General features: G+C 32.1%; 1 protein-coding gene across 1 annotated transcript in view; it reads left to right on the top strand.

Annotated features, from left to right (window-relative positions):
- Positions 1-25,750, top strand: part of LOC129231349 (epsin-2-like) — a 38,771-nt gene that overhangs the window by 6,920 nt on the left and 6,101 nt on the right. The window contains 7 exon segments of the mRNA XM_054865641.1: positions 5,184-5,558; positions 7,747-7,974; positions 13,746-13,803; positions 17,958-18,247; positions 20,256-20,343; positions 21,284-21,341; positions 21,343-21,410. Of these exon segments, the coding sequence (XP_054721616.1) occupies positions 5,283-5,558; positions 7,747-7,974; positions 13,746-13,803; positions 17,958-18,247; positions 20,256-20,343; positions 21,284-21,341; positions 21,343-21,410 (1,066 nt within the window). The 5' untranslated portion in view covers positions 5,184-5,282.

Raw genomic sequence — 25,750 nt, 5'->3', positions numbered from 1 at the left:
TTACCATAGCAGGAAATTACATGAAAAAGTTGTAATTTGTAATGATATTTTAAGCAACTTGGATTTGTATAAGTAAGGTTAATGCAACATTCTTTAATGACATAACATGTTTCCATGATTATCAGTCATCAAATCATATATCAAGAAGAAATTAATTACCGATTTATGCAGAGTTGCCATTCATTCAATTATTTCATTAAATTCAATGTGTTATTAACATTAATTAAATTCAATGTGGTATTTGCATTGATTAAATTCAATGTAGATAAATTAACAATGCTAAATTTTAATGCATTTTCATTTTCCAAAACAGATTGTTTTCTATTTTAAATTGGTGTAAAATTCAAATATTCAGTTAAAATTTTTTAAACAAATATTGGGTAATCGACTGAATATTCAGAACAAACTTGAACCAAATACTTGGTGCTTCGCAATAAATGGTATTATGTGCATCTCTAATTACAATGATAATTTAATAAATAAACTAATTAACTATTATCAAATTCAATTCAAACATTACAAGTTTTTGGGATTTTGGTCATGCCAGATTTTAGCTCTATAAATTGTTCAAGTCATAATTTGTAGATATGTTGAATTCCACTGTCAGAATTTCTGATATATTTACATTTTAAGAGTGTCTAATTGCACATGTTAGGATAAACGAGATATCAATCATAAAATATTCAATACCATCATGTAATTCAGCTCCTGCATTCTTTTTCAATATGTAGCACAATCAAATGAGTTTTTTTAATCTCACATTGAGAAAAACTCATAATTTTTTGAACTTTGTTTCATTAGCAATTACTGATTGTAAGAGCCCCATCAAAAATGGATAGGTACTCCAAAAAGATATTGAATACCTACTCTTAACGCCAATAAAGAGTTTCATTTGATTTAATAAAATGTTTCTAACAAGCAGTAAATTGAATCCTTCCACGTTAGTATTTCAATTAAAGGAGAAAGTTCAATGTTATGGAGTTGAACTACTGAAATTAATCAATTTGGTTCAATTTTTAACTAATCTTGATTATTAAGTCAGTCATTGATGAGTGTTAGCTCTGAGGCTAAGAGACGAAATTTGTTTACTTCCCATGCTGATTAATTCAGCATCTAGTGAATCCCAGTAGCAGAAACTGCGACCTGCGAGATGTGCGTTACAGATTTTTCAGCGACATGCAGACAATTTTACCAAAGAATAAAAAAAAAATAAATACAACTGGGCAAAGATCGTTTGGAGATCGTTTTTCGACCGGAAAGGCGATGGATAATTCCAGCATTTCAGCCGGAAACATAGTCGCCATATTTGGTCATTCACAAGATCGAAGTATATAAGATGCTTTTGTGTGTAAGTTTTGAATAACAAGGCAGAATTGGATGTTTTATTTAACTGCAGACTAAGGAAAATAACTTAAAATGTGCAGCAAATCATTTCTTCTTTTTTTTTTTTTTAAATAATTTTTTTGAGAAATAAAGAATTTTATATTTAAAATTTTTCACTTGATCCTTATTGCTTTGGACGTAAAAGAGCTAAAAAGTTTTCAACCAAAGTGTAGTCTCATGAGGATTTTAAAATTATTTACATGCCTGATTCAGAAATTTATATCTTAATTTTTGTGGTAGTCGCCATGTTCGGTCATTCCCAGGATTGTAAGAGTTTCGGCCAGTGGTGGTTTTAACTATGGATAAAACCGGTTTAAACCGGCCGGGATAAAATCAGTTTTATCCAGTTTTGGTCACTTAGATAATTATCAAATTTTATATGAAAACCAAATAATTTATTAAAATGAAATGCAAAACAAACCATAATCAATTATCTTTCATTATTTATCTAAATAGTATGTTTTACAGTTTGTAGCAATTACAGCATGTTTAGAAGATAAGGTTTACATGAAAAATGTGCTGTAACATTTAAAAAAAAAAAAAAGAGTGAAACATTGTAAGTTGAACATATAGATTTTAATTCTCACACACAAATGTACAAAGTATTTGAAAGTATTTCAAGTAATTTTGAAGAATAAATGAGAGAGAAAAAAAACTTCTTTTAGCAAGATATATAGCCATTTTTTTCAAACAAAACTAAAGGTAGGGGGGAAACACTTTTGAAAATTAAAAAGCAACACCGTTGAAAAGTTACTATATTTTTGTTACACGCTATTTTGCATTCCTTATGTCTTTTGTTTTAGTTGTGAGCAATTTTAGTTATTAATTTTGAAGAAAGTTGTAATTTATACAGTCCTATTAAATTACTTCACTAATATTATATTTAACTAAAATCGCTGTGCTTGATTAAAAAACTTCCAACTAACAGATTTATTAGTTGCAAAACACACAGCTTTCACATACATACAAATTAGAAGTGTATTTTCATGTAATTTAGTTTTGACCAGTTCTATGGTGGTTAAATCCAGTTTTAACTGGTTTCAGCCAGTGGTTTGGATAAAATCAGTTTTGTCCGGCCAAAACTACAACCCTGGTCATTTCCAAAATGTTGGTACTCTTTAAGTGCCTATGTTTTCATAAACGGAATTGGATGTTTATTGGAATGCAACCTGTGTAAAATTATGCAAAATGTGCCATTTTTTTGGATAATTCTTAATTATTCTTGAGATTTGCAAAATTTTATCTTTAGAATATTATCTTCATTGCTTTAGAGGCTAATGTGCTAAAAACTGACTATTTCTTCTCAATTTTGCATTTATTACTACTTTTACATAACAAATTCAAAAATCTATTTATAATCATGAATTTTTCGCGTTAACGCCAAGTTTGGTCATTCGCAAGATGGAAATAGACGAGACTATTGCCTAAATTTCCAAAAACAGAATTGGATGTTTACCTCAATAGAAACTATTGAAGCTAACATAAAATGTACAGAAAATCATGTTTTTGGGTACAGATGTGATATACCCCCCATTTGGCGACACATCTGATTTTTTGCACAAAATTGAAATATTTTCTCGCCAATGAGGGGATAATTTTTTAAGCATGGCATCCCTGTTGAAACTATCAAATTATATGGGGTAAGAATAAAAGATGGAGTTCAAATTGTTAAAAAACAGTTTGTGGTTAAACTAGACATGCATGTCAATGTCTTTTTTTTAATCTAAACAGTCACATTCTCTATTGATTTCATGTCCTCATGGGTATGAATAGTATCCATTGCTTGGTTTTCACCTTTACAGAAGATAATGGGTTGGAACCAAGATAATCCAGGAATCTCAATTCAATCATCTCCATGGAGCTAGTCCTCACTCTTGCCTGTTTTCAATATCGAACGGAAGACTTCAAAGCAATAATGCAACCTGCATTTGACTCATGATCAAAATTCTTTCAAGTTGGTTGGATTTTTTTTAAATTTTAATCATTTTTGCATTTCTTTTCCTGGCTAATTCATTATAAAACATAGCTAAGTGCTTTATATAATATACATTCCGTTTCCCAGCCATGCTTTTTTCCACTTCAATATGATTCCTCATATTCTTCACGATTTTTGATTTCTGGGCGTTTCTTAACAATTTTTTCCCACTCTACCAAAGGTGTGATCAGCAGTATGATCTAACAGTGAATGTAGTATTGAGGGAATCAATATTAGGTGGAGAACTTTTCTTCAGCCAACAGAAGAGAACATGAATCATGGAAGCATTTTTGTTATGATCCCACGTCCTTCGCAAAAAGGATGAAGAGTGTCAAGGCCACTGAAATCTTGGCTTTGTAGGTGAGAAAGTATGGCAAAACCAATCTCCACAGCCCCTATTTCACTTTGTACTTCTGTCCAAGTGTAGAATGCAGGGTCTCTTCAGCTTGGGAGGGTACCGCAAAACATGAAAAAATGTTGCTATTTATCTCCTGTAAAAATGTCACTAATAGAGATTTTTGGTAATGTGGGCAATCAAAATGGCCCCCAGTAGAAAATCTTGTGCTTTCTATGGATCATACTGCCATCTCTCAGATATTTTGTCACTTTTCGAATTCAAAGCTGAAATACCAGGTAGCAATTCAGAGATTTTGGATATGTGCTCTTTTGAAAAAAAATATCGTTCAAGAGATTCAATTAGGATATGTTTCCTTTTGTTTGCTATGACCTTCAAAAAATGTTCAGAAAACATCATGAGAACAGTTTTTCATCAGTTTTGGAGGTTTAATAATTTTATTAAGATAATACCGTTCGCAAAACAAAGGATCTTAAATTTTCGGTCACATCCAAAACTTTTTGGTCTGTATCGCGATCTCAACATTTGCTCCTTCTTCTCCCGCATAAACAGCTATCCCTGGAAACCTGAGATCATTCCATTCTAACAAAATTCCATATACTTTCCAACAATATTTGTAAGAAGTAGAATGCAACTAGGTCAATATTTTCTAAACCTCCTGCAACTTTTAGTTCTTCTTCATAAAAGACATGTAACTGAACCTTGGGGAGTTGAGTCTGTAATAGCTCTTTTAATCTGTTGCTGAGCATTCCTGGTTTTTCTTGTGGTTCTCCTGTTATAAGTTCTACTTTTAGCTTTTCTTTTGTTTTCCAAATCTCTCTGACAGTTTTTTTTTTTTCAAATTTTTATGTTGAGCCAAAGTAATTCGTAATTTTTTAGGGGAGGAGATATATTGTAATTGAAATTTTTAAAGAAAAACCTTAACAGCAATGAGAAGTACAACTATGCTACTACATAAAGTATTAAATGGTGTTCGTAAATAAGTACCTAACAAAATCTTAGCTGATGTAGAAGTGCTTCTCCTTATAAAAGTCTTGTTATAAAAACAAATGTTAGAATAAGGAACACAAAACCAGCAGTGTTTCTCCTTGTGGAGAGCTATCAAACTGCTTGGAATACATTGAGTCCTTGAGGTTGCTCTCTAACGGATTCTGTGAAAATATGTTTAAAAATTGCTTCCTGAAGGTTTACAGAAAAAACATTGTATAATTTTCTCAATTTGGGACGGAGAAGGACCTTGGGGCCAAAGTAGCCTGTGTTTACTGTAATGTGTTCTTAAATGCTTAAAAGAAAAAAAAAATATATAGAATTGCTGCTAGTAAAATAGTTGCTGATTAAACTTTCTTTAAAGATTTGAGATCAAAGCAAAAACGTGTAATGAAGATCACAGCAAAAACTAGTTTTAGTTTTTAATTTAATATATTAATTGTATTTCACTTCTTTTTAATGCTTATTTTCTTGTTTTTTTAGGTACATCATGGCTGATGTTTGACAGTTTAGTGATGTCATTCTTTACAATTTAAAAACTACTGGATTTCTGAAAAACCTACTGAATAGTGCAAAATAAACATGCTTAATGTTCAGGGATTAAGAAGAAATGTAAAGAATGTTGTCAGGAACTATACGGATGCCCAAGTAAAAGTTCGTGAAGCAACTTCTAATGATCCATGGGGACCTTCTAGTACTCTAATGAGCGAAATTGCAGATTTAACCTACAATGTTGTAGCTTTTTCAGAAATAATGCAAATGATTTGGAAACGTCTTAATGATCATGGAAAGAATTGGAGGCATGTTTATAAAGCATTGGTCTTGCTAGAATATCTTATCAAAACTGGATCAGAAAAGGTAAGATTTCAATTTTTTAAAAATTAGTTATTGAATTTCAACTTCTTTTCATATAACTAATTAAATACCGAGTTAAAAAAACACTCCCCTCCGCCTCCCTCTGTGCTAACTGCTAAGTGATTTCATCCAGTTCACTATATCAATTACAGTTGTCATGTTTAGTGTTTCGAATTTCTATAGTTTTTGATTGCAAAGGAAAAAAATACAGTTCAAGTCTTATCAGGGTTTGATGGCATAGATATATAAGGGGTCAATGTATTAAAAAGTATGAAACCCTGAATAAAAAGATATGGTTAAAGGTCACTGTCTTTAATACATACAACCCAGGCTTGATTCCCAGCATGGAAAGAACCTAAAACTTTTCCCATACTGCATGGTAAGTCTAAGGCTTCATGTTGAAAGGTGTGGAATTGTTGGAGAAAAGTTAAATTTATTGACCCATTTCTGAAAAATAGACAGCGTACTTAGAGGGGGGGGGGGGAGGGTTAAAGCTATGTCCTAGTTTACTACATATGGGTTTACTTTTATCTAAAAAAAAAAAAGTAAGTACTAAATATATCTTGTCCCCATTTAACCTACAAGACTTCTATATTCTCTTAGATGCATGCACTTCCAATTGCAAAAATGGTCAAAATTTGATATTGAGTCAAGATATGAAAAGTTTGAAGCAACGAAATTATTTAGTGAAAAATGTGAAGTCTAAATTTTTATATGGTCCCTAAATCCAATACATTTCATTTAAGAAAATCAAAGGCATGAATAAATAATTCAAACACAAAAATTTATTCACCAAGATATGAAACACAGTGTTTTATAACTTACAGCACTTTACACTCGCAAACGATAACGTCTTTTGGGGGAAATATAGTGACTAACAACGGTTGTAAAATTATCTGTGTGCATAGGGTATATTTTCAAATTGTACAAGCTGTTACTATGTGTTTTTACGTATCATAGCATAACATTTGTATTTAGTTTTCAATACCATTGAAAAATATAAATATTTGGTCTTTCTAACATCGAAAATGTGTCATTCTTCTAAAAGGGTAATAAGTTTCAATCTCATCTTTTGTATTGTCCCTTTAAATTTTGAACTCTAATATCTCCTCCAGTTTTTGTTGCAAAAGTTTCATATTTTTTGTGTTGGAATTAATTACTTCCTTTTATGAAGGAAAGGAAGTATTGTATTCATAAAAAAATTTTCTCCCAAAAATCAGCCTTAATTTTTATTTTGCTCACCTCCGAAAAAATATTGAATTTTTTTTTCAACCCGCCATGCATGGATATATGCCTAAGAATGTATAAACACCCAAAATGTCCATTTTGAAAATCCCCGAATTAATTACAACGAGTTTTCTCGTGACGTTTGTATGAACGTATGTGTGCGTATTTATCGCGCATAACTCAAAAACCGTATGTCCTAGAAAGTTGAAATTTGATACGTAGATACCTAGTGGGGTCTAGTTGTGCACCTCCCCTTTTGGTTGCATTTTTATGTTCTAAAGGGGTCTTTTACACCTCTTTCTTTGGGAAATCATTATTAATTTCAATGCAAACTCAAGTAGTGTTATAATTTGGCAAACACTTGGCAATATATCGTCAAGCTTTTGGTCGCCAAGTTTTTTCGCCGACTTGACGACAAATTTGGCATTTGTTTTTAAAATTCTGGTTTCATTTTGGCCACTATTGGCAATATTTAGAGAGTTAACCATTGAATAACATTAAAATGTTTAATATTGGGAAAAATAATCTGTAAAACGTTTTTTTTTTTGCTTAAGTTCGCTACAAACTTGGGGCCAAAATATTTAAAGTTTCTTTGCTTACTCCAAGGCACTATCATCATTAAACTGGCGTGAAAGGAAGTCATGTGATGCACACATCAGCTCGTTTATAATAGAGATTATTTTCCAAAATATAAGTTTGGGGACCTAGGGTCCATATAAAAGGTTAAATTTCGTATATTTTTGCTAATTTTCCTTTTTGCTTCAAACTTTCAATATCTTAATTCTGCACCTTATTTGGACATTTTTTGCAACTATAAGTATGCATCTAGGACTTACGGTTGGGAAAATAGAGGTTTCACAGGTTTAACAAGGACATGCCATATATTCAGATTATTTACGTTTTTTGTATCAAGTTTTTTTTTTTAAAATAATGTTTGGAAAATAATATGAAAATGTTTTTTAAGGTTGCTCAGCAGTGCAAGGAAAATATTTTTGCAATACAAACATTAAAAGACTTTCAATATGTTGAAGAAAATAAGGACCAGGGAATGAATGTTCGAGAAAAATCAAGGCAATTAGTATCACTTTTGAGGGATGATGAGAGATTAAAAAGTGAAAGATCAAGAGCATTAAAAGCAAAAGAAAGATTTGCCCAGGCTACTTCACATGCTGGAAATGAAGCTAGTGGAAGTGTAAGTCAAATATTTTTATGTCTTTTTCAGTTTGATCACAATTTTCTGAATGTATGAATTGACCTGTGTTCAATTACATAACCATTTAAAAATGGTAAATTTATAGCTTATTCTACTACATTCAAACTTTAGCCATTAGTAATCTTAACCAAACCATCATTTTAGCCTAAATTAAAGCATTAGTTTTCCTTATAAAATTTAATGTTTATACTTAAAATTGTAAAAAGTAGGGTCTGATGGGGTAAAGTCGTCATAAAATCCGAATTTTGAAACTTAGGTAATTAAAAAAAGCAAAAATTTGTCTTAACTTCAAATTTTTTTGTCGTTATTTCACATTTCATTAATAATGAAGACGTTGCACTAAATTTTTGGAAGGAAAAAAAAAATATTTAAATATCTGAATGTCATTTTCTTTTTTTCATGTGTGTTAATGACTTGATGGGGTTGGAGTAAAGTGGTCATATTTAAAAAAAAAAAGAAATCTAAAACCATCATAAATAACCGCAGTTTTTTTTAATACTCAAGGCACCTAGTTCTTTTGGAAAAAATAATTTTATTTGATTAAACTAGCTGCAAAACCCGGCGTTGCTCGGGTTAAAATACATTGCATGTTTAATGGTACATAAAATATTTAAGAATTATCTTTTTAATGTAGAAAATATAGATTTCTATTTTAAATATTGAGAGACTTAGTCGACCTTTAAACATGCGATGTATTGAGAGTATAACAAATTTATTAACTAATTAATTAATTGAAATTGAAATAATTATAAGTTAAAATACGAAACATCTTAGTAAATTGAAAAGTTAGGTTTTATTTTCATAATTATTTACATACTATATTGAACATACAACATATGACAAATATATATATATATATATTACATACTATTATTATTACATACTATTATACATTCGCACTTTTTAGTTTCTTTTTACAATACTTGTTTATAGACTACATTTATAGTTTTATTGTCCAGACTGTAAATGAACAAATTTCGAGGTGATCCTACTCGTGAGCATGCAACGTATAATTGGCCGTGTGTAAAGCATGGTTCCTTTAAGTCAACGCCACAGATTTGAAATGTTTGACCCTGTGCTTTGTTGATAGACATGCTGTAAGCCAACTTCACCGGGAATTGTAAGCGTTTAAAAGTATAAGGCAATCCATTTGATATTAAAGGTATCCGTGGTATAAATACTATTTGTCCTTTGTCTTTACCAGTCATTATACTGGTTTCGATGATGTTATTTTGTAGCTGTTTGATGCAAAGTCTTGTACCATTACACAACTTTGGTGAATTCAGATTTCGTAATAAAATAATTGGTGAACCAACTTTTAACTTAAGGCAGTGTAATGGCATTCCTGGAACATTTAATGAATTTAAAAATTCAGTAGGGAAATTAACGCTCTCTTGTTCATCAATCATTGTATCAATTGACATGTAAATTTTCCCTTCTCCCGGAATCATTTCCTGAATAATGTTGTTAATGCCATTAACAATGTCGTTCTTTGTTGCTAAAATTATTCGTTCGCGTAACCATTCTGAATTGGTATAATTCTCAGCAATATTTGAATATACTTCATTTATAAGTTGTTCCAGTGTTTCAACAACATTACATAACTCATTAGTTAATGTAATTTGGCCAGTACTTTTGTCTATTGGATAGGTGCCCTCTCCTATTTGTAAAAGTGTTTCAGAAAATTGTTGTGCCTTTTCATCTCCTGAAATTCGTGCTCTCATATTTGTCGTTAATTTAATTATTTTCACATGTTCTCATATGATTGACTTCTTTAAGCAAGCGTTAATTTCATCTGCCGGTGTCGATTTCGGAATTACAGGTAGCGTTTGACGAAAATCGCCTGATAGTATTAACAATACACCTCCCATTATATTCGTGTTGTCGCGTAAATCTTGAAGTGTTCTATTGATTGCTTCTAGTGATTTTCTATTTGCCATTGTGCTTTCGTCCCATATAATGGCTTTACACTGTTTCAATATTTGTCCACGTGCTGATGATTTTGTGATGTCTTATACCGGAAATTCATAGTCAGCTACATTTAAAGGTAATTTTAAACCAGAATGTGCTGTTCGTCCACCATCCATAAGTGTTGCCGCTATCCCGGTTGATACTAAGGCGAGAACAATTTCTTTATTTGCACAGATTTCAGCTAGAATTAAATTGATTTAAAAAAAATTTTCCAGTTCCACCAGGCGCATCTAAAAATATTATACCACCTTGCTGTTTTTTTTAGTAATCCATTATTATATCATATGCTTGTTTTTGATTTTCAATTAATAAGGGTTTGTTTTGTTGGATGTAAAGCCTCAATTCGTCGATATTATAATTTGTTTCTCTAAAAAATTCACTGTTCATAACATCCAAATGACTTTGTTTAGGAGATTGAATACCTAATTGTATTAAAGTTTGGTTAGATATTGCTAAACATTTGTCTTCTATCAATATCAAAGCTTTGTTAAAAATTTCTTCATTAAAATTAATTTCTAAGTCCGAATTTTGATGTCGTAAGTCAGCTAAGATGTCATCACTCATATATTCTCGATATTTAAGCCATAGTCGATTTGGATTTGAAGGATTACATGTAGTTAAAATGATTGCAAATAGCTCACGAATTTGACTTGCTGTTGCCATTTGGGCTGCTTCATTCATAGCTAATTCCCAATGATTGTCGTTTTCTAGCAGACCCAATGTTTGACATGCTTCTCGATATGTCTCACAAATGTAACCATCAAGAGTTTTTAGATCTTCAAAACACGTTGGACCACGAATACTGTGAAGTAATAATCGTAGATAGAAACATTCGGCGTTTTTTGGATGTACTGTGTAGACTCGTCCTATTGTGTTACTTTTGAACATTCCATCGTACCCTTCTACTGGCATTCCACGTTTTCGAGGATTAAATTGTTTATTTGCTGTATCCCATGTATAATAGCTGGGTACTTCTGAGTAAAGTAAAGTTTTAGCGAATTGGTCTTTCTGGCATAATTCAAAAAACGTTGTTAAAGTTTTTCGAGTTGGTGGTTCCGTTGCAACTTTTTGTGCAGTTTCTGTTGTGAAAAAGACACGTTGTCCATTTTCCAGGTGTATGGATAGATGGAGAACTGGTGGATCTCGATCGTGTATTGGAAAACTTAAAATTCACCAAATTGCTTCGTTGGTATTAATGTAACGACCCATTTGATACTGTACTATTTCATCATGCTGGTTTTCATTAGTTACCATAAAAACAGCCATATCACTGCCTTTATTAATATATTTGCATACATATTTTATCGATTTAACAGAACTGTAACATTTAACATTAATATGGGCATTGAACATTTTAGATAAAAGTGGATTATATGGTACTACCCATTGATTATTTACTTGAATTTCCTCATTACCTCTAATTTTAATTTTAGCTGTAAATCCGCCTTGTTCTGGAGTTTCTCTTATTCTTTTTACTCCTTTGTGAATAGTCAAAAGACGTTGTTCTCCTGTTTCAGTTTGACGTGCTACTTTTGTTCTTTTTTGAATCCAGTTTAGGTTGTTTTATAGAACCTCTTTTGCTTATTTTCCTGAAATTAGTGGAAAATAACTTAGTATTCACCTTGAAAAAGTGGCTGCATTTGAATTCACAGATCCCCCAAATTTAGGTGAAGGTTTTTTTTTTTTGTAATACAGAAATTTTACACATTATACTTCACTTTATTTTCGAGTTTGGCATTTTCTTGAAGGCAATGTTGTGCGTATAAAGCCATCACAACTTGCTGCTCCGAATAGATGAAGATGTGTCATTAACTTGTGTAAGTACTAAACTCACTTCCAATAACTTTTCCCGGTTGTATAGGCATTTTCTCTAGTTCCGCATTGTGTATTTGTTTGGTCAATGGAGGGTCTGAAAGAACACAATTTTCCTAATTGATGTATAGTCGTTTAGACCATACCACTGGTTGAGAATCACTGAGCTAAAGCATACTTTTTATGTAATGAACATTACAGAAAAATTAATATCTTATTTCTGTAGAAATTCTTAAAAATGTGAATTTTTGAAAATTACTAAATACTTTTGGCCAGTAGTGTGTATAAGTAGAGATGCATTTTATAAGATTCAAAATTTAACTTTTTTGATCACAATTAGGTTCATATTCTAAGGAAATATGTTGTTTACTAGAAAGAAAAATTGTAATGATTGCAGATAAAAATTGTGTCTTCGGTAATCGGGCCTGCACAGAAATTTTGGGGCTCGTCACAAATGACTTTTACAAGGCCCCCCTCCATATTGTTTACCCCTACTTCCACGTATATTTTATCCCTCATTTTACAAATCTCGGCACCTTTTCAGGCTCGAGCCTAGGCCAACAGGTGTCCCTTCTCCACTCCCCTCTTTTGCACGCCCCTGTCGGTAATGCCCTCCAGCAACAAGCTCTGATGGCGACTGCCCATGAACAATAGCTCCACCATTTCTAGTGGAAATAACTTGAAAAAATTACGAGGTGCACTTCAAAAGATGAATAATAAAATATCATCCAAGTTTAAACAATATCTGATTATTTCTTTCCTGTCCAAATCCAAAACGTCCATGGACAAAACGACCAGGTCCAAAACATCCGAGGGACAAAACGTCCAAGCTTATTTAAAACGCTTTTTAATCAAAAACATTTTTCTTCCGGGGGGGGGGGCAACTAACCTTACGGACATAGCTTTTTCTTCCGTGCCTCTGGGGGGGTGGTGGGGTAGTGATTGTTGTTTTCTGAGGAAAGGAAGGAAAAGTAGATAGTTTAAGGGATGCATAAATTTTTTGAGCGAATGCCACAAAAAGTTAATGCATGAGTTTGGGCTTGTTGGCGCCTGGCTCAAAAGCTGGTTAGAGTATAAAAAGATATAACTCTTCCGCAATCAAAAATTAACACTAAGAAGAGAGAATAGACCGGGATCCCTCGCTCTTTTTCGTCATTCATTACTAACAAGCTAATTTTCCGTTAGTAGCTTCATTTTGTTGGGGTGCTCAACATTAGCCAGTACAAAAATTTTGTAAGTGGTAGCTAACAGGGGTAATAAGGACATAGTTTGTTGATTTGGCGGTTATCAAATATTTATAACTAACTGGGTTTTTTTTCCTATAATTCTAATAATAATTATCTAAATTAGCCGAAAAAAAATCACAATAAATACTAAAATTTCGGCCTTCTAATCTGGTCCCACCCCTTAATCTGTATTTTGTGATCATGTTTATGAAAAAACTGCTTCTCCTTACCTAATAATGAAACATAAATCTTTTTTGAATTAATTGAAATAATTTCTTATTTGCTTCTTAAAAAATCATTTTTCATTGTATTTGTTAATATTCTCTTTTTTTGAACACTTAATGTAGAATAGAAGTTTTATTTATTTTTTTCAAAGTGTTCATTTATTATTCTTTTTATTCTTAGTATATTTTATAGTATTTCTTTTTTTTCTTCGATATATTTATTTCATATGGCAGAGAACTTGACAAATTGATACAAGGCAAACATAACTAAAAATGAAGAACAGGAGAAAAAAAATCATTATATATATACGTATTTTTTATTTACTTTAATCTTTTTACTAAACAAATTTTGCAACTTTCACCCCTGGTTAGAATTGTTGGTAGTAACAAGAATTTTAAATAACTTCAAAAATATTTAACTTATGAGTACTAATTTTTATGAGTTGTGAGAAATACTCTATTGATGGTCATTCTTAATCCCTTTTTAGAAATGTAAAATATGATTTTTTCTATCTAGGGCTCTCCTGGAGGCAAGGATTCCGTTGAATCTTCCCCTGATGGTTCAGCTGCTAGAGGTATTTTATTATTTTACTAAATACTCACACAGTACATGTATTTTGATCTTTGTATAGGATTTTATAGTTCATTTAAATTACAAATAACTTTTTGGAAACAAAAACAACAAATTGAAATGCATGAATGATTGTTATTTGAGATGGATTTTTTACTTCATTTTTATCTATGAGTAGTATAGTTTACTCAATAAGTTGTTTAGCACTACAGGCTTTTACAATGTTTGGTACTAAAATTTGTGCTAGTGTCAAGCTTATTATGTTTTATTTGGATTTTTATTCATAATTTTATAATTGCATCTGAAGCCTTGTCAACTTTTAGTGCAGTAACTTATGCTTATTCAACCTTGAACTATTCGTGCCAGTTCACCCAGCAAATTGTCCTATATGATGTATTTTCTACTCCATAAGATTATAAATTTCTAGGCAAAAATGTTACTGTTTTGTATGATAATGCGGTAACTATGTGTTACAATAAATGAAATGCACTTAAATTTGGCATTAAACAACTTACATTAAATCTTTCATTAAGATACCAAAAATTCAAGTGCTTGCTCTATGTCTCTTTCATCATTACTTTACAAAGTAGTCAATTCACAATAACTCGAATCTAAAGGGACTGACCAAAAACATCGACTGATGGGAAATTAGACTTACTGCTATTTTCGGTTTCGACATTTTAGTATTAAAAACCATCAAATATTTTAATTAATATGCACATATAACAGACAGAATTACAGAACTTGAAAGTTTTTTCACACGGTATGTTGTTTCTCGGTGAAGAGTTCTGAAGACAAAGTTGTGTCTGGTCTTGAACTTCTCCATCCAGCACTGGCATGGAAATTTTCTATGTGCAGTAATATAGCAAAATTCGTTCCTTTCTCATGCAGCAAAGACCCACTTATAGGAATAGCATGGTCTTGATTTCGATACTTCTGGAACCACTTGAATAGAGCTGATTCTACTTCAGGAAAGATGGATATCTTCATTTGTTTCAAATTCGGATTCATAGATGTGTACCGCTTTTGAGGAATCTTTCTTTTTAATTACTGGATTCCTTTCAATGTCATAAATAAGATTTACTTTTCCTTTCTAAATCTAAGGTTTTTAGCTTTCGCTTTCTCATCTTTAATAGTTTTTTTTTTTTTTTTTTTGAAGACAAATCTCTCTCTCTCAAACTTATCAGCAAATGATCCAATTAAAGAATGAAGGAGAACGCATCTTTACTTAGGTTAGCCTTTAAATAAAGGTACAATCAGTTGAGTTGACAACTTGACAGCTTAATAGCAGATTCATAGTCCAGCAACATGTCTAAGTGAAAACAGTACAGTAGAACAAAAGAAAACAATCTATACTTATTTCCACATGTGTAACTCCTTTATCGCACATTGGCTCAACAGGTGTTGCTTTAAAGGTCTAAAGTGAAGGTAAATGAATTTTTCTCTCATAGTTCTTTCTTTTTTTTTTCACTCTTCCGAAATAAATTTCGAGTCATCTTTGAAAAACCTTTGAGTTAAAGGAAGTTAACTTCAAGATATTGAGAATGATTAGCATGGAATTAAAGACAAAGGGATCGGGACTTGATAAAAACTTCAAGTTATAGTAATATTTGAGTTATTGGAGTTCGAGTTATCGCAAATTGAATATAATTTTTCGCACTTAAAAACATTCAGCAAATATGATGTATGCAGAACACTTCTAGTTTCTGTAGTTCAATTTTCAGACTTTCTCAGATGTTTTCTTCTCTTCACCAACAACTGACCTACATATATCACTCAGCAAGAGTCATCTGTTGTTGGTTCATTTACTCTAAACTGTGACATTCTTGCCTGTGCTCCAAAAATGACAAATTAACTTGTATAAAAATCAAACTGATGGTAGAATGCTTTAATACAGGAGTCTGTGCAGGATTTTTTACAGGGTCCATTTTTTGTGAAATATCAAATAATTTTGTGAAAAACTAAATAATTTTGTAAAAAAAAAACAAAAATTTGAAAATTCAAAATTTTTTTGAAAATTCAAAATTTTGTAAAAACAAAATATCAAAATGTGTAAAATAATTTATATATTTGGGGGGAAAAGGTGGGGGGGGGGGTCATGGCACAAACTGCAGCATTGAAATAATTAGTTGGGATTTTTGTGGTATTTTTCCTGTTTTCTGATGAGAATATCATTGTTGAAATATTAACTGATGGTGTAAAATGGGGAGTAAAAACTTAAAAGAATTGAAACGAAAATAAAATTTAGACAGCGGTTCAGTATTTAACTTTTTGCACAGAATTTCGTTTTAAAAGGGGTGTAAAAACCCTTAAAACTTTAAAGGTTAAAAAAACCCTTTAAATTTTGTAATTTTATTAAAAATAAAAATAAATGTTATTTGTTTTGCTTTTAATAACACATGGTAAGCATTAACTCCTTGAGGACCAGCGCACGGAAAACAAAACGCAGCCACAGGACCAAACGTTCCGAAATGGAAGGCCGCCTCGGCCCAAGCATTTGCAGCAGTTAAGCCTAAGGTTTGTTTTCCTAAACCAAGACTAAGCACCAATTTGCGCATGCGTCAGGTCTGCTGTGATTTTATCAAAATAGGGAGGGAAACCCGGAAGTAAAAGTGCAAAATAAGGTGTTCAAAGACAGCAAGTGCGAGCGGTAAGTGCCCATCCTCAACCTATCGCCTCTTTTTGAAATGGAATCTTTCCTGAGTGGTAGTCTTCGCTTTCGAGAACGGACAGGAACTTTACAAAAATATTCATATAAAATCAGCATCTCAAAATAATGATTTTGAATTTTTTAATTGCATAAACAATGTACTACTGATTACTAGTTATTAATATAAAGAATATAACAATATTGGAAGGGATTGAAATAAGTAGAATACTAAAATTTTAACTATGCACACAAAACAAAGTTGGACATTGTGAGTGTGAAATTAAAGAAAAAGAAATGCAGCAATAATACTCTGTACATAATGTAATTTTAACTAAAAGAACTTATGTCAACGAATTTAAAATTAGTTAAATTCCCACGCGACAAGTCTCAAAATTACTTCATAATGCACTCGAAAACATTCCCCTTCATTCACTTCACTAACCATTTACATTTTAGTTTTCCAGTCTCCAAATGAAAAAGAATAAATAAAGAACAAAATCAGAAAAGATTAAAAAATAATCGTGAACTTCAGTGCTCCTTTAAATCATTCATGTACTTTCATTGAGTTCCCAATAGTCTGGAACACATACGCAAAAATATTTTAACCTTCCTCCCCTCTCCCATAATTTATTTGTCTCAATGTATATCTCTTTCAATTACTTGTAACAAAAAAAGAACAAGCAAAGATATAAACAAGAGCAATTGAGACCTTATAAATCATATGCACAAAGCAGTGATTCACTGTCTCTCTACATAAATAAATCTATCTTATTGAGAGGCCCAAATAAGGAACTGATGCCTGTATATGAAGGTCAAATACCATGCGACTCGAATATGATGAAAATTATAGCCATTTAGCGCCATCTATTATCGTTTAAATATTCAATTCAATCATCCCATTTCGAGAAAGCATATATGTGTTGTTGGGATGTCGGCGCCCTGCCACAGTGTGTGCCATTCACTGCCATTTTCAAACTGTGCTGTTTTGAGAAAATGACCCGGTTAAGTTTATTGAAAAGTTTAATGATACGGCAAACATAAAAAGATAATCATTTCTGCAATGGTGTAACGACTACACCAGTTGGTTTGAGGACTTTATTGTATGTGTACAGCCTTTTTAAGCCATCGCTTCGGAAACTTTTAAACAATATTTTTAATCGTAAGTTGAACGAATTGTAAATAGTTACTTTATTATCTCTTCATTCCTGTGGAAAAACGTGCTTGGAATTTTGATCTGTTGATGTATATTTTATTCTGATTTCTCAATCAGTATTGAACTTTTAAATGTTTATGTGCTTTGAACCAGCATTTGGAAACTAGATTATAAAATAAGTTGAATCAAATGAAAAGAAATAAAAAATGAGGAAATAAAACATATATGCCACAGAAGTGCACTCTATTTTTTATTATCCATTTAGTGGTATAAGATATTATATTTTTCTGTTTGTTAGCATTTTTTTAAAGCACTATTTAGTGTAAATTGAGAAAAATGAAAAATTTCGTGACAGGTGCTGTTTGCACTGAGCTAGAAAATGCTCGTCCTCAAACTGCTGGTGAAGAAGAGTTGCAATTGCAGTTGGCATTGGCTATGAGTAAGGAAGAAGCTGAGCAAGAGGAACGACTACGGCGAAATGATGATCTCAGGCTTCAAATGGCTCTTACAGAGAGTCAGGAAAACTATCACAGATCAAATTCAGAAGAAAATCCTTCTCCAGATCTTTTGGGCATTTGTACATCTCCTACCAGCCATTCTGCTCCAAAACTAAATACTGATCCATGGGGAATGCCTGTTCCTAAGGTAAGAATGCATTTTTATAATTTTAATTTATAGTGATTTCTAAGCTCCATATATAGTAGCTCATTCTTGATCTATTATTAAACAAAGTTTTTTACTCAATGAAAACTTCTATAAATGTCTTGATTTTGATAGAAATTTACTTGCTATTTACTTCTCCATATTCCAAAGGGTCTTTTCTATATGACACTTTTCCATTTATTTTTTCTGAGTGTTTTCTGATCTTTTTTCTGGTCATTTTCCAACATTCTCATTCCAACCACTAGCTTTATGTGCCCTCTAGTTATGCTTGGGGGAACTTTGGTAGGTCAGTAAGGGAGTGATGTAAGAAGGTGGGGACAACATTCAATAATGATATTAAAGTTAATATTTTTAATAATAAATTATTGGAATGTCATATTTTAGTCCCTATTTGAAAATTAAATCAAATCATTAAAAAACAAATAGCACATTTATACTTATTTCAATATTGCAAAAATCAATTTTAAAAGTTAAATGTTGTGTGGGGACCTCATGTGGGAGTGATGAATGATTAATTTTAATTATAGTAATAATTAATTTATAAATATTGTCTGCCCCCCTTAATCGGGCAAACTATAAACAAATACCCCACTTATACGAATAAAATCTCCTGGAACCGAATATTTCCCCACAGACTCAATGTTAAAGATCCTCGCTTAATTTAATAGTTTCCCCGGATAATCGAATAATATTAATCAGCTTTCGCAAATATGTTTGCTGAAAATTTTTTGTAAATAAATTAGAAGTAAATTAAGAAGGATCAATTACTGATGTAAAATATAAAGCAATATTTTTCGCCGACGACCGGTGAGAAAATCTACATTCATATTCTGTCAAAACATTTTCAAAATTTTATATAAAATTTCTTTTGTCTTTGCCATTACAAAAGGAAAAAGAAAACAATAGGTAATGCATTTGATAATTAAATTCAATAACACAATACACATTTTACGCTAGGATAACAAATTATAAATATTAAATCTAAAACACGGTAGATGAGGAGGGGGGAAAAAGCAAGTACGAAAAGTGTTCTCAAAAGACCTTGAGCAAGCAATCCACTATTATGGAATTTTTCAAAAAAGAATGTTTTGAAAAAAGGTACTAAAACAGATTTCATACTCAAGTTGTAAGTTAATTTCTCCTCTCCCCCATTTTCATACATTCTGGTAATATACTAGTACTAATTATCTAATTTTTAAACTATTTTGTTTTTTATTTAACTTATTTCAAAACCTTTTTGTTAATAACATTAATAATATTTCCTTTATAGAACTATTTATTTATTATTTCTTTTCGAGACAAATGTTGTCAATTTAGAAAGGTAAGGAAAATTTCCCCGCTTAATCAAATACCCTGCTTAATGGAATAAATTTTCTTGGAACCGACGATATTCAATTAAGCGGGGCTGACAGTATCTAAATTATAAAAAATACCAAAAAACCTTCTAAATATCAAATTATGCATGCCTATTGAGTTTATTTTGAAAACAACAATAAACTAATCAGATACAGGCTTGGGACATTAATTTGGCCTATCTGGAGAGAATCACTCATACACTACTTTTCAGACAAACACTGTATAATTCAAGTAACATGTTGAAAGAATCAATCCTTCCCCATAGTTGTAGGTAGCTAAAATTATAGATGGTGTTTTTAATCCCACCTTAACTGGGGAGAAGTTTTGAAAGCACCAATTAGTTGGATTTCTAAAAGTGTATTATATATAGGCATATCTTAATACATCTTCATTTGATACATAATGTTGAAAGGTTTATAGTTTGGGCAAACCTAGCCTTACAGCATCGTAAGGCTGTGATTAGAATTTGTGTAGCCTTTGAAATGCTGCCAAGATAGGTTTGCTCCAAATATAGGTTTCTATTTTTTTGTAGTTTATCTTTTACTGCATGTTATCTTTGTAGAAACTAAAAATATTTCCTTTAAACTGCTTTTTAAAGATAACTATTATCATTAATTATTATTTTTTGCACTAGGAATCAGATCCTTGGCAGACTAAGGGGGCTGCTGCAATGGGAAAGGGTGACCCGTGGGGTGGTGCTTCATCTCCTCCATCAGTTCCAGGTAATAATTTTTGATATCATTTTCGGTTAACTTAATGGCGTAATTTTGCAGCAGTAAATAAAATAAAACTGATTCATTCACAAGTATACTCAGCACAAACACTCAGAGAGAAATTACGAATTGATAACAGAAAGAGAGGAACAAAAAATATGTAACCATAACAAGAGTTAACCAGTCTCAAAGGCTTGTAGCTGCTCTTTAGACTTCCTATATCTTTCATAAGTACTACTAAAGACAGCATAACATATCCCAAGATACTCAGCTTTTGTGATATTTGAGGCTTAGGGAAGCTGGTTAGTAGCTATTCCAGTAATTAGAACCTTCTCCTTTAGCCCTTTCGCAAAATTTCAGGGTATGCATCTTTTTATGCATTTAAGGGCATAATACAAGATCATATTTGCATTGGATATTATCAGGGTTGTTGCCATGATGATTCTATGAGCTGTTGGCTGTTACTCATTGTTGTAACAACTGACACAAAAGACTTACAGTAGAAATGGGCACAATGTAAGACAACTTGCATGCATATGTCCTGCCAGTTGTGGAAAAGGACAGAGAGATTGTGGCTATCTTCACTTAAATCTCATCTTACTCTCTGTTTGTAATAACATAGTTTCAAGCAATTTTGACTAAAATTTGTGTTTATGTTACAGAAAACTACTACATCTTTAAGCTCAAGATCTACAATTATTTTTGTACATTTTACAAATGCAAGTCTGTTTTTATTTGTAATTGACATGTGCCATGATATTCCTCGTGTAAGTTTGGCTTAAGTGCTATCAACTTGTATCATGTTCTTTCTTGCTTGTGTTTTTGCTTTACAAAATTTTTTAAAAAATGTAAGCCAACCAAATTTTTAGTTGCAAGTTTGCTTGTAGCATTGTAATTTTAAGGGATTAAAACTTATGATTTTAGTAAAATGTTCTTCTATTCATTTTAGCCACTAAACCTTGGGCTCCTCGGATGTCTACATCAGCCAGTGTTTCGTTTGAAGCTCTTAGGTCGCTCCAATGGCGAATTAGATGATTATGATTTCATGAACAAAAGATCAGCAATGAGCTCTCCAGGTGAAATATATTCTATTTATGTAGAGTTTGGAATGGAGTAGATTCTAATATTAAGAAACGGTTATTTACAGAATAAAACATGAAAAGTCGGACTGGTTGGAGGAATAAAATCCAATAATATTCTATATATATATATATACTATATATATATATATATAATCACAGTAAACCTCGTTAAACACCAAGTTTATGGAACCATGATAATTATTTTATGTTAACTGGATTTCAACTTATCTAATAAATTAAATGATTGTTTGCTCCCAAACGAGCATTTCCTGCTAAAGTATATTCCATGTTAAACAATTTGGCAATCAAGAAGCTGATTTTTTCAGCAGGATGCAACCAGGAGCGTGCGCAAGGCCGTGGTGGCCTGATCGGTAAGGCATCGATTTTGTGACCGTAGGGTCCCGGGCTCAATCCCAGCCGGTTGAAGATCCAGTTCTCATTCACGCTGACTGAGGGGACAATAAATATGCTCGTGGTCACAAAGTCCTCCAAGTGAAACGATACCTCTGGAGGTGCTAGACCAGTTTCTGATCTGGATCAAAAATCAGAGCTGTCTTCAGTCCCATCCAACTGGTTTAACCACAAATAGTGATAGGTATGGGGGACCCTGGAGTGAAAAAGGAAAAGGTGTGGGGAGAAAGACTCCTGTTGGCCCGAGCCCGAGCCTGATGAGAGCCTGAGATTTTTAAAATGAAGGGTGAAATATATGTAAAAGACGTAAAGGTAAACAATGTGGAGGGGAACCATAAAAGGGATTTGTGACGGGTCCCAAAATTTTTTGCATGGCTCTGTCTGCAACGCAGATTGAAAACCCCAAAAATAGTCTTCAATATGTATGAAAATTAGATAAATTGTAGATGCATAAAAATAAGATGCTAATCTTAAAAGTACAGGGAGATGCTACCTGTGGATTAAATCTCAAAACCAAAAAAATATAGTAAAAATCTTCATTCACTGAAATTTCTAAGAGTTCTCGCCCTTAAAAGTTTTGGTTGTCCCCCCCCCCCCCCACACACACACAGCCAAGATATAGTCTGCAGACTTTCTCAATAATCTGCAGCATACGTCGCTATGTTATGTAGTTTCTGCTACTAAATATGGCATTAGCAAAGTTCGAGTATATATGCATTGTAACACTGGTTCCTTCATTGAGGTAGCTCGTCTATGCCATTGCTGTAGAAAGATCCTGTTTCTGGGTAAAGATTTTTCTACCTTTGGCCGGAGTTCCGACCTTTCTCTGGTTCCTTTCTCCTTTTTTTGCCTCTTTCAGGAGAGTTATTTCCCTTAAAAATTTTGCATTCCCTCTCCAACTAAGAGTTAGTCTGCAGACTTTCTCTAGAATCTGAGACATATGTTGCAGCGTTACGCAGTTTCTGCTACTGGGTTTGGCATTAACGAGGTTCAAGTATATGCATTGTATGTGTATTGATGTAGCTGGTCTATGCCATTGCTTTAAAAAGATCCTGTTTCTAGGAAGAGATTTTTCCACCTTTGGCTGGAGTTCTCCCTTTCTCTGTGGACTTGAAAAATATATCCTCTTGTTTTTGCCTCTTTCAGGCTTCACAGCTATTTTTCCTAAAAATGTGAAAATATTCTGATTTTTCTTAGTTTTTGATCCTTGTTTTCTTATTTTTGATTTCACCCCCTTGAATCCATCCTGTAATTTCTGCCAAAAATTTATGTTTAGGAAGCCTGCTATTGTCAAACACCAAAAATTGCCTGCCTTGTTTGAGATTTTAATTTTTTTTTAATGTAGGAAGGTTTTAATGTATATCTGCTTGTTTTGTTCTTGGTTTTAATAATTAATGTATTTATAAAATGTATTTTAGTTGTTGGTACCTTCTATGCGAAGCCTATAAAAAATGGTCTGACACCCACAGTTTTGGGTTTTAAAGGAACTTGGTTTGGTAACTCTTTTTGTGTATCTAAAGTAAGAATAAAAACCATTTTTTGCGAATAAAAAATGGTTTAGGTTTTTCTGCTTCTTAAAATTTTGTGGAATTTATGGTTTTTGTGATTAAATGAGGCAACTAAAATTTTTTATTTTGATTCTGAAATAGTATTATGAAATGTTTTTATCCAATTATAGAGTTCCAATCTGATTGGAATATCAATAAATGGACTTGGATAACCAATCTTATAGTTTTCTTTTCTATTCTTGCTATACATGCAAGGAAAACTCTTAATTTTTCACTCTGTTCTAATTTCTTGCTTTACAAATGAACCTAATTTTAAAAGGTATGTTTTCATTCTCAACACCATAAATAAAAATATTTTAAATTAAAACCCAGATATTTTTCTCTAAAAATATGAAAAATTGGCACTCTTAAGTGATACTGGCAAGACTGCTCTAACTCCCTCTGTCCTTTATTTGAAGGCTAAGAGGATTGGTGCCCTTATGTTGTTCTCTTGCAAAATTTAAATTTATTAAGAAATCACAGTGTGCAATTGCAACAAATTTGTACGAATTGGCATGTTAGTAACAAATAAAAAGCATAAACGGGGGACAGAGAAAAAGTTAAATATCTTGATAGAAAGAGATTTAACTTTCCGTCCTTCAATTTGCCGAACGCTCCAATAATATATGCTAAGAATTATGCTAAAAAATTTATAACAATACCTAAATATACAACTAATAAATATAGTAACTTTCTAGCTACAGTTCTCCCAAAATCATGTATTGGTTAAAAGCTGGAATTTCCAGGAATTACTAATTTTCTCAAGAATGCATAGTACAGTAACCCCTTGTTATGTCACGCACTCTGATGCATAGCTCTTTTCTTCTGTCTCCCGACATATCAAGAAGAATATGTGCTGTATATCAATTTCTACCTAAATATTTGAAGCATAATTAGTGCGGGAAAAATTTCCTTTTACCTTCAAAATTTGTAAAAAAAATTTTTATTTTTGAGTTTTTGGATATTGTGCCTTCCAGTGGCTATTTTGATAAAGTTTGGATATCATCCTTTTTCCACATGATTTTCTCAAAAAAAAAAAATGGATTTCTTCTTTTTTGCGCTGACTACCATCCTCCTTGTCCTGATTGACTCTGGAAGAGGAACACGCACTGCTTCCTGCTTTTGTTTTTCAAATGGAAATGTGTCCCCTGTAATGGTGAATAAATGTTGAGATAAACCAGCTGATCATCTAATAAAATCCTGTAATAATTATGAGTTACATTTGAAGTATTAGAGGCACTACAGACATTTTGGTGTCTCTAATGCATCAAATGCATTGTTATTCTCAACCCAAACATCTATCAAGTGACACATTCTAAAGCTTAGGTACCAGTTTTCTTCAATGTGATTTTTGTACACATACTAGTGTTATCACCCGTTTACTTTTGGAGCCAAAATGTTGGATGAGTCGGCTTTCCTAATATAGTGGACTTAATTTTCTCCATTCAATATTTTTAAAAGATATTCTTATTTTTACTTTAATATGTGTGGAATAGTAAAAGGCAATGGACTTTAACTTAACCCAATTATCACCAAATTTTATCACTGCATGGAGAATATAAAGGAGATCATAACATTGAGCATTATTTTCTGACAATTCATGCTACTTTTAATGCAAACGTTCTATTTAAACCTCAAATCAGAAAAAAAAAACCCTAAACGCAAAAGTGTCCGTTCGACAGTGTTTTAATAGACCTCAATTTAAAAATGCAACAATTGCTTCTTTAAACTTTTGTGACACATTTGCAAGAGTTTTTTAACAAACTTAGACTATAACAGTAATACAAGAATTGGAGTTGTTTAGTGACGACTTTACAGAGAGAATAAAAGAAAATACTTTAAAGGGCATCCAAACTCGGTTAAAAAATGACGTAGAAGTATGTGAGTTTGACGAATTCTACTTTACAAACATATCAGACAGAACACAGTAAGCAATTTTGTAAGAATGGTATTTAATGTGTTTACTGTAAACTAAGATCTACTAAAAATGTTTCCCTATAATGTAACCCATGAAAACAAGAGTACATCTATAAAATATTTGTACATATGTAAAACCGATAGATATGCTTCTCCCGAAGCTGGCTGCAATGATCACTAATTGGGTGCCAGCAATGGATTGTAAGTATTTCTTTATATGGCCCTCTTGGCATAAAATATCAATTTTTTGGGAACTTTATGTCATACTATCACTGTAATTCTGACTAGGAAGTTTTGTGACTTTGAATACTATTTTTAAGCACATCATGAAAATAAATACAAAAAAAGAAATATGTACTTAATTCTCGCCTCTCTTGTGAAAATCTGTCTTTCAAGAATCCATCGTAAAATCCTGAACGTTCTGTTCTCGATCCATGTTCTGAAGTAGGTACATTAATT

This window comes from Uloborus diversus, chromosome 10 (assembly GCF_026930045.1).
Source record: "Uloborus diversus isolate 005 chromosome 10, Udiv.v.3.1, whole genome shotgun sequence".
Taxonomy (NCBI): domain Eukaryota; kingdom Metazoa; phylum Arthropoda; class Arachnida; order Araneae; family Uloboridae; genus Uloborus; species Uloborus diversus.
Note: the sequence above shows the minus strand (reverse complement) of the source record. Positions and strands in the feature narration are given on the sequence as shown.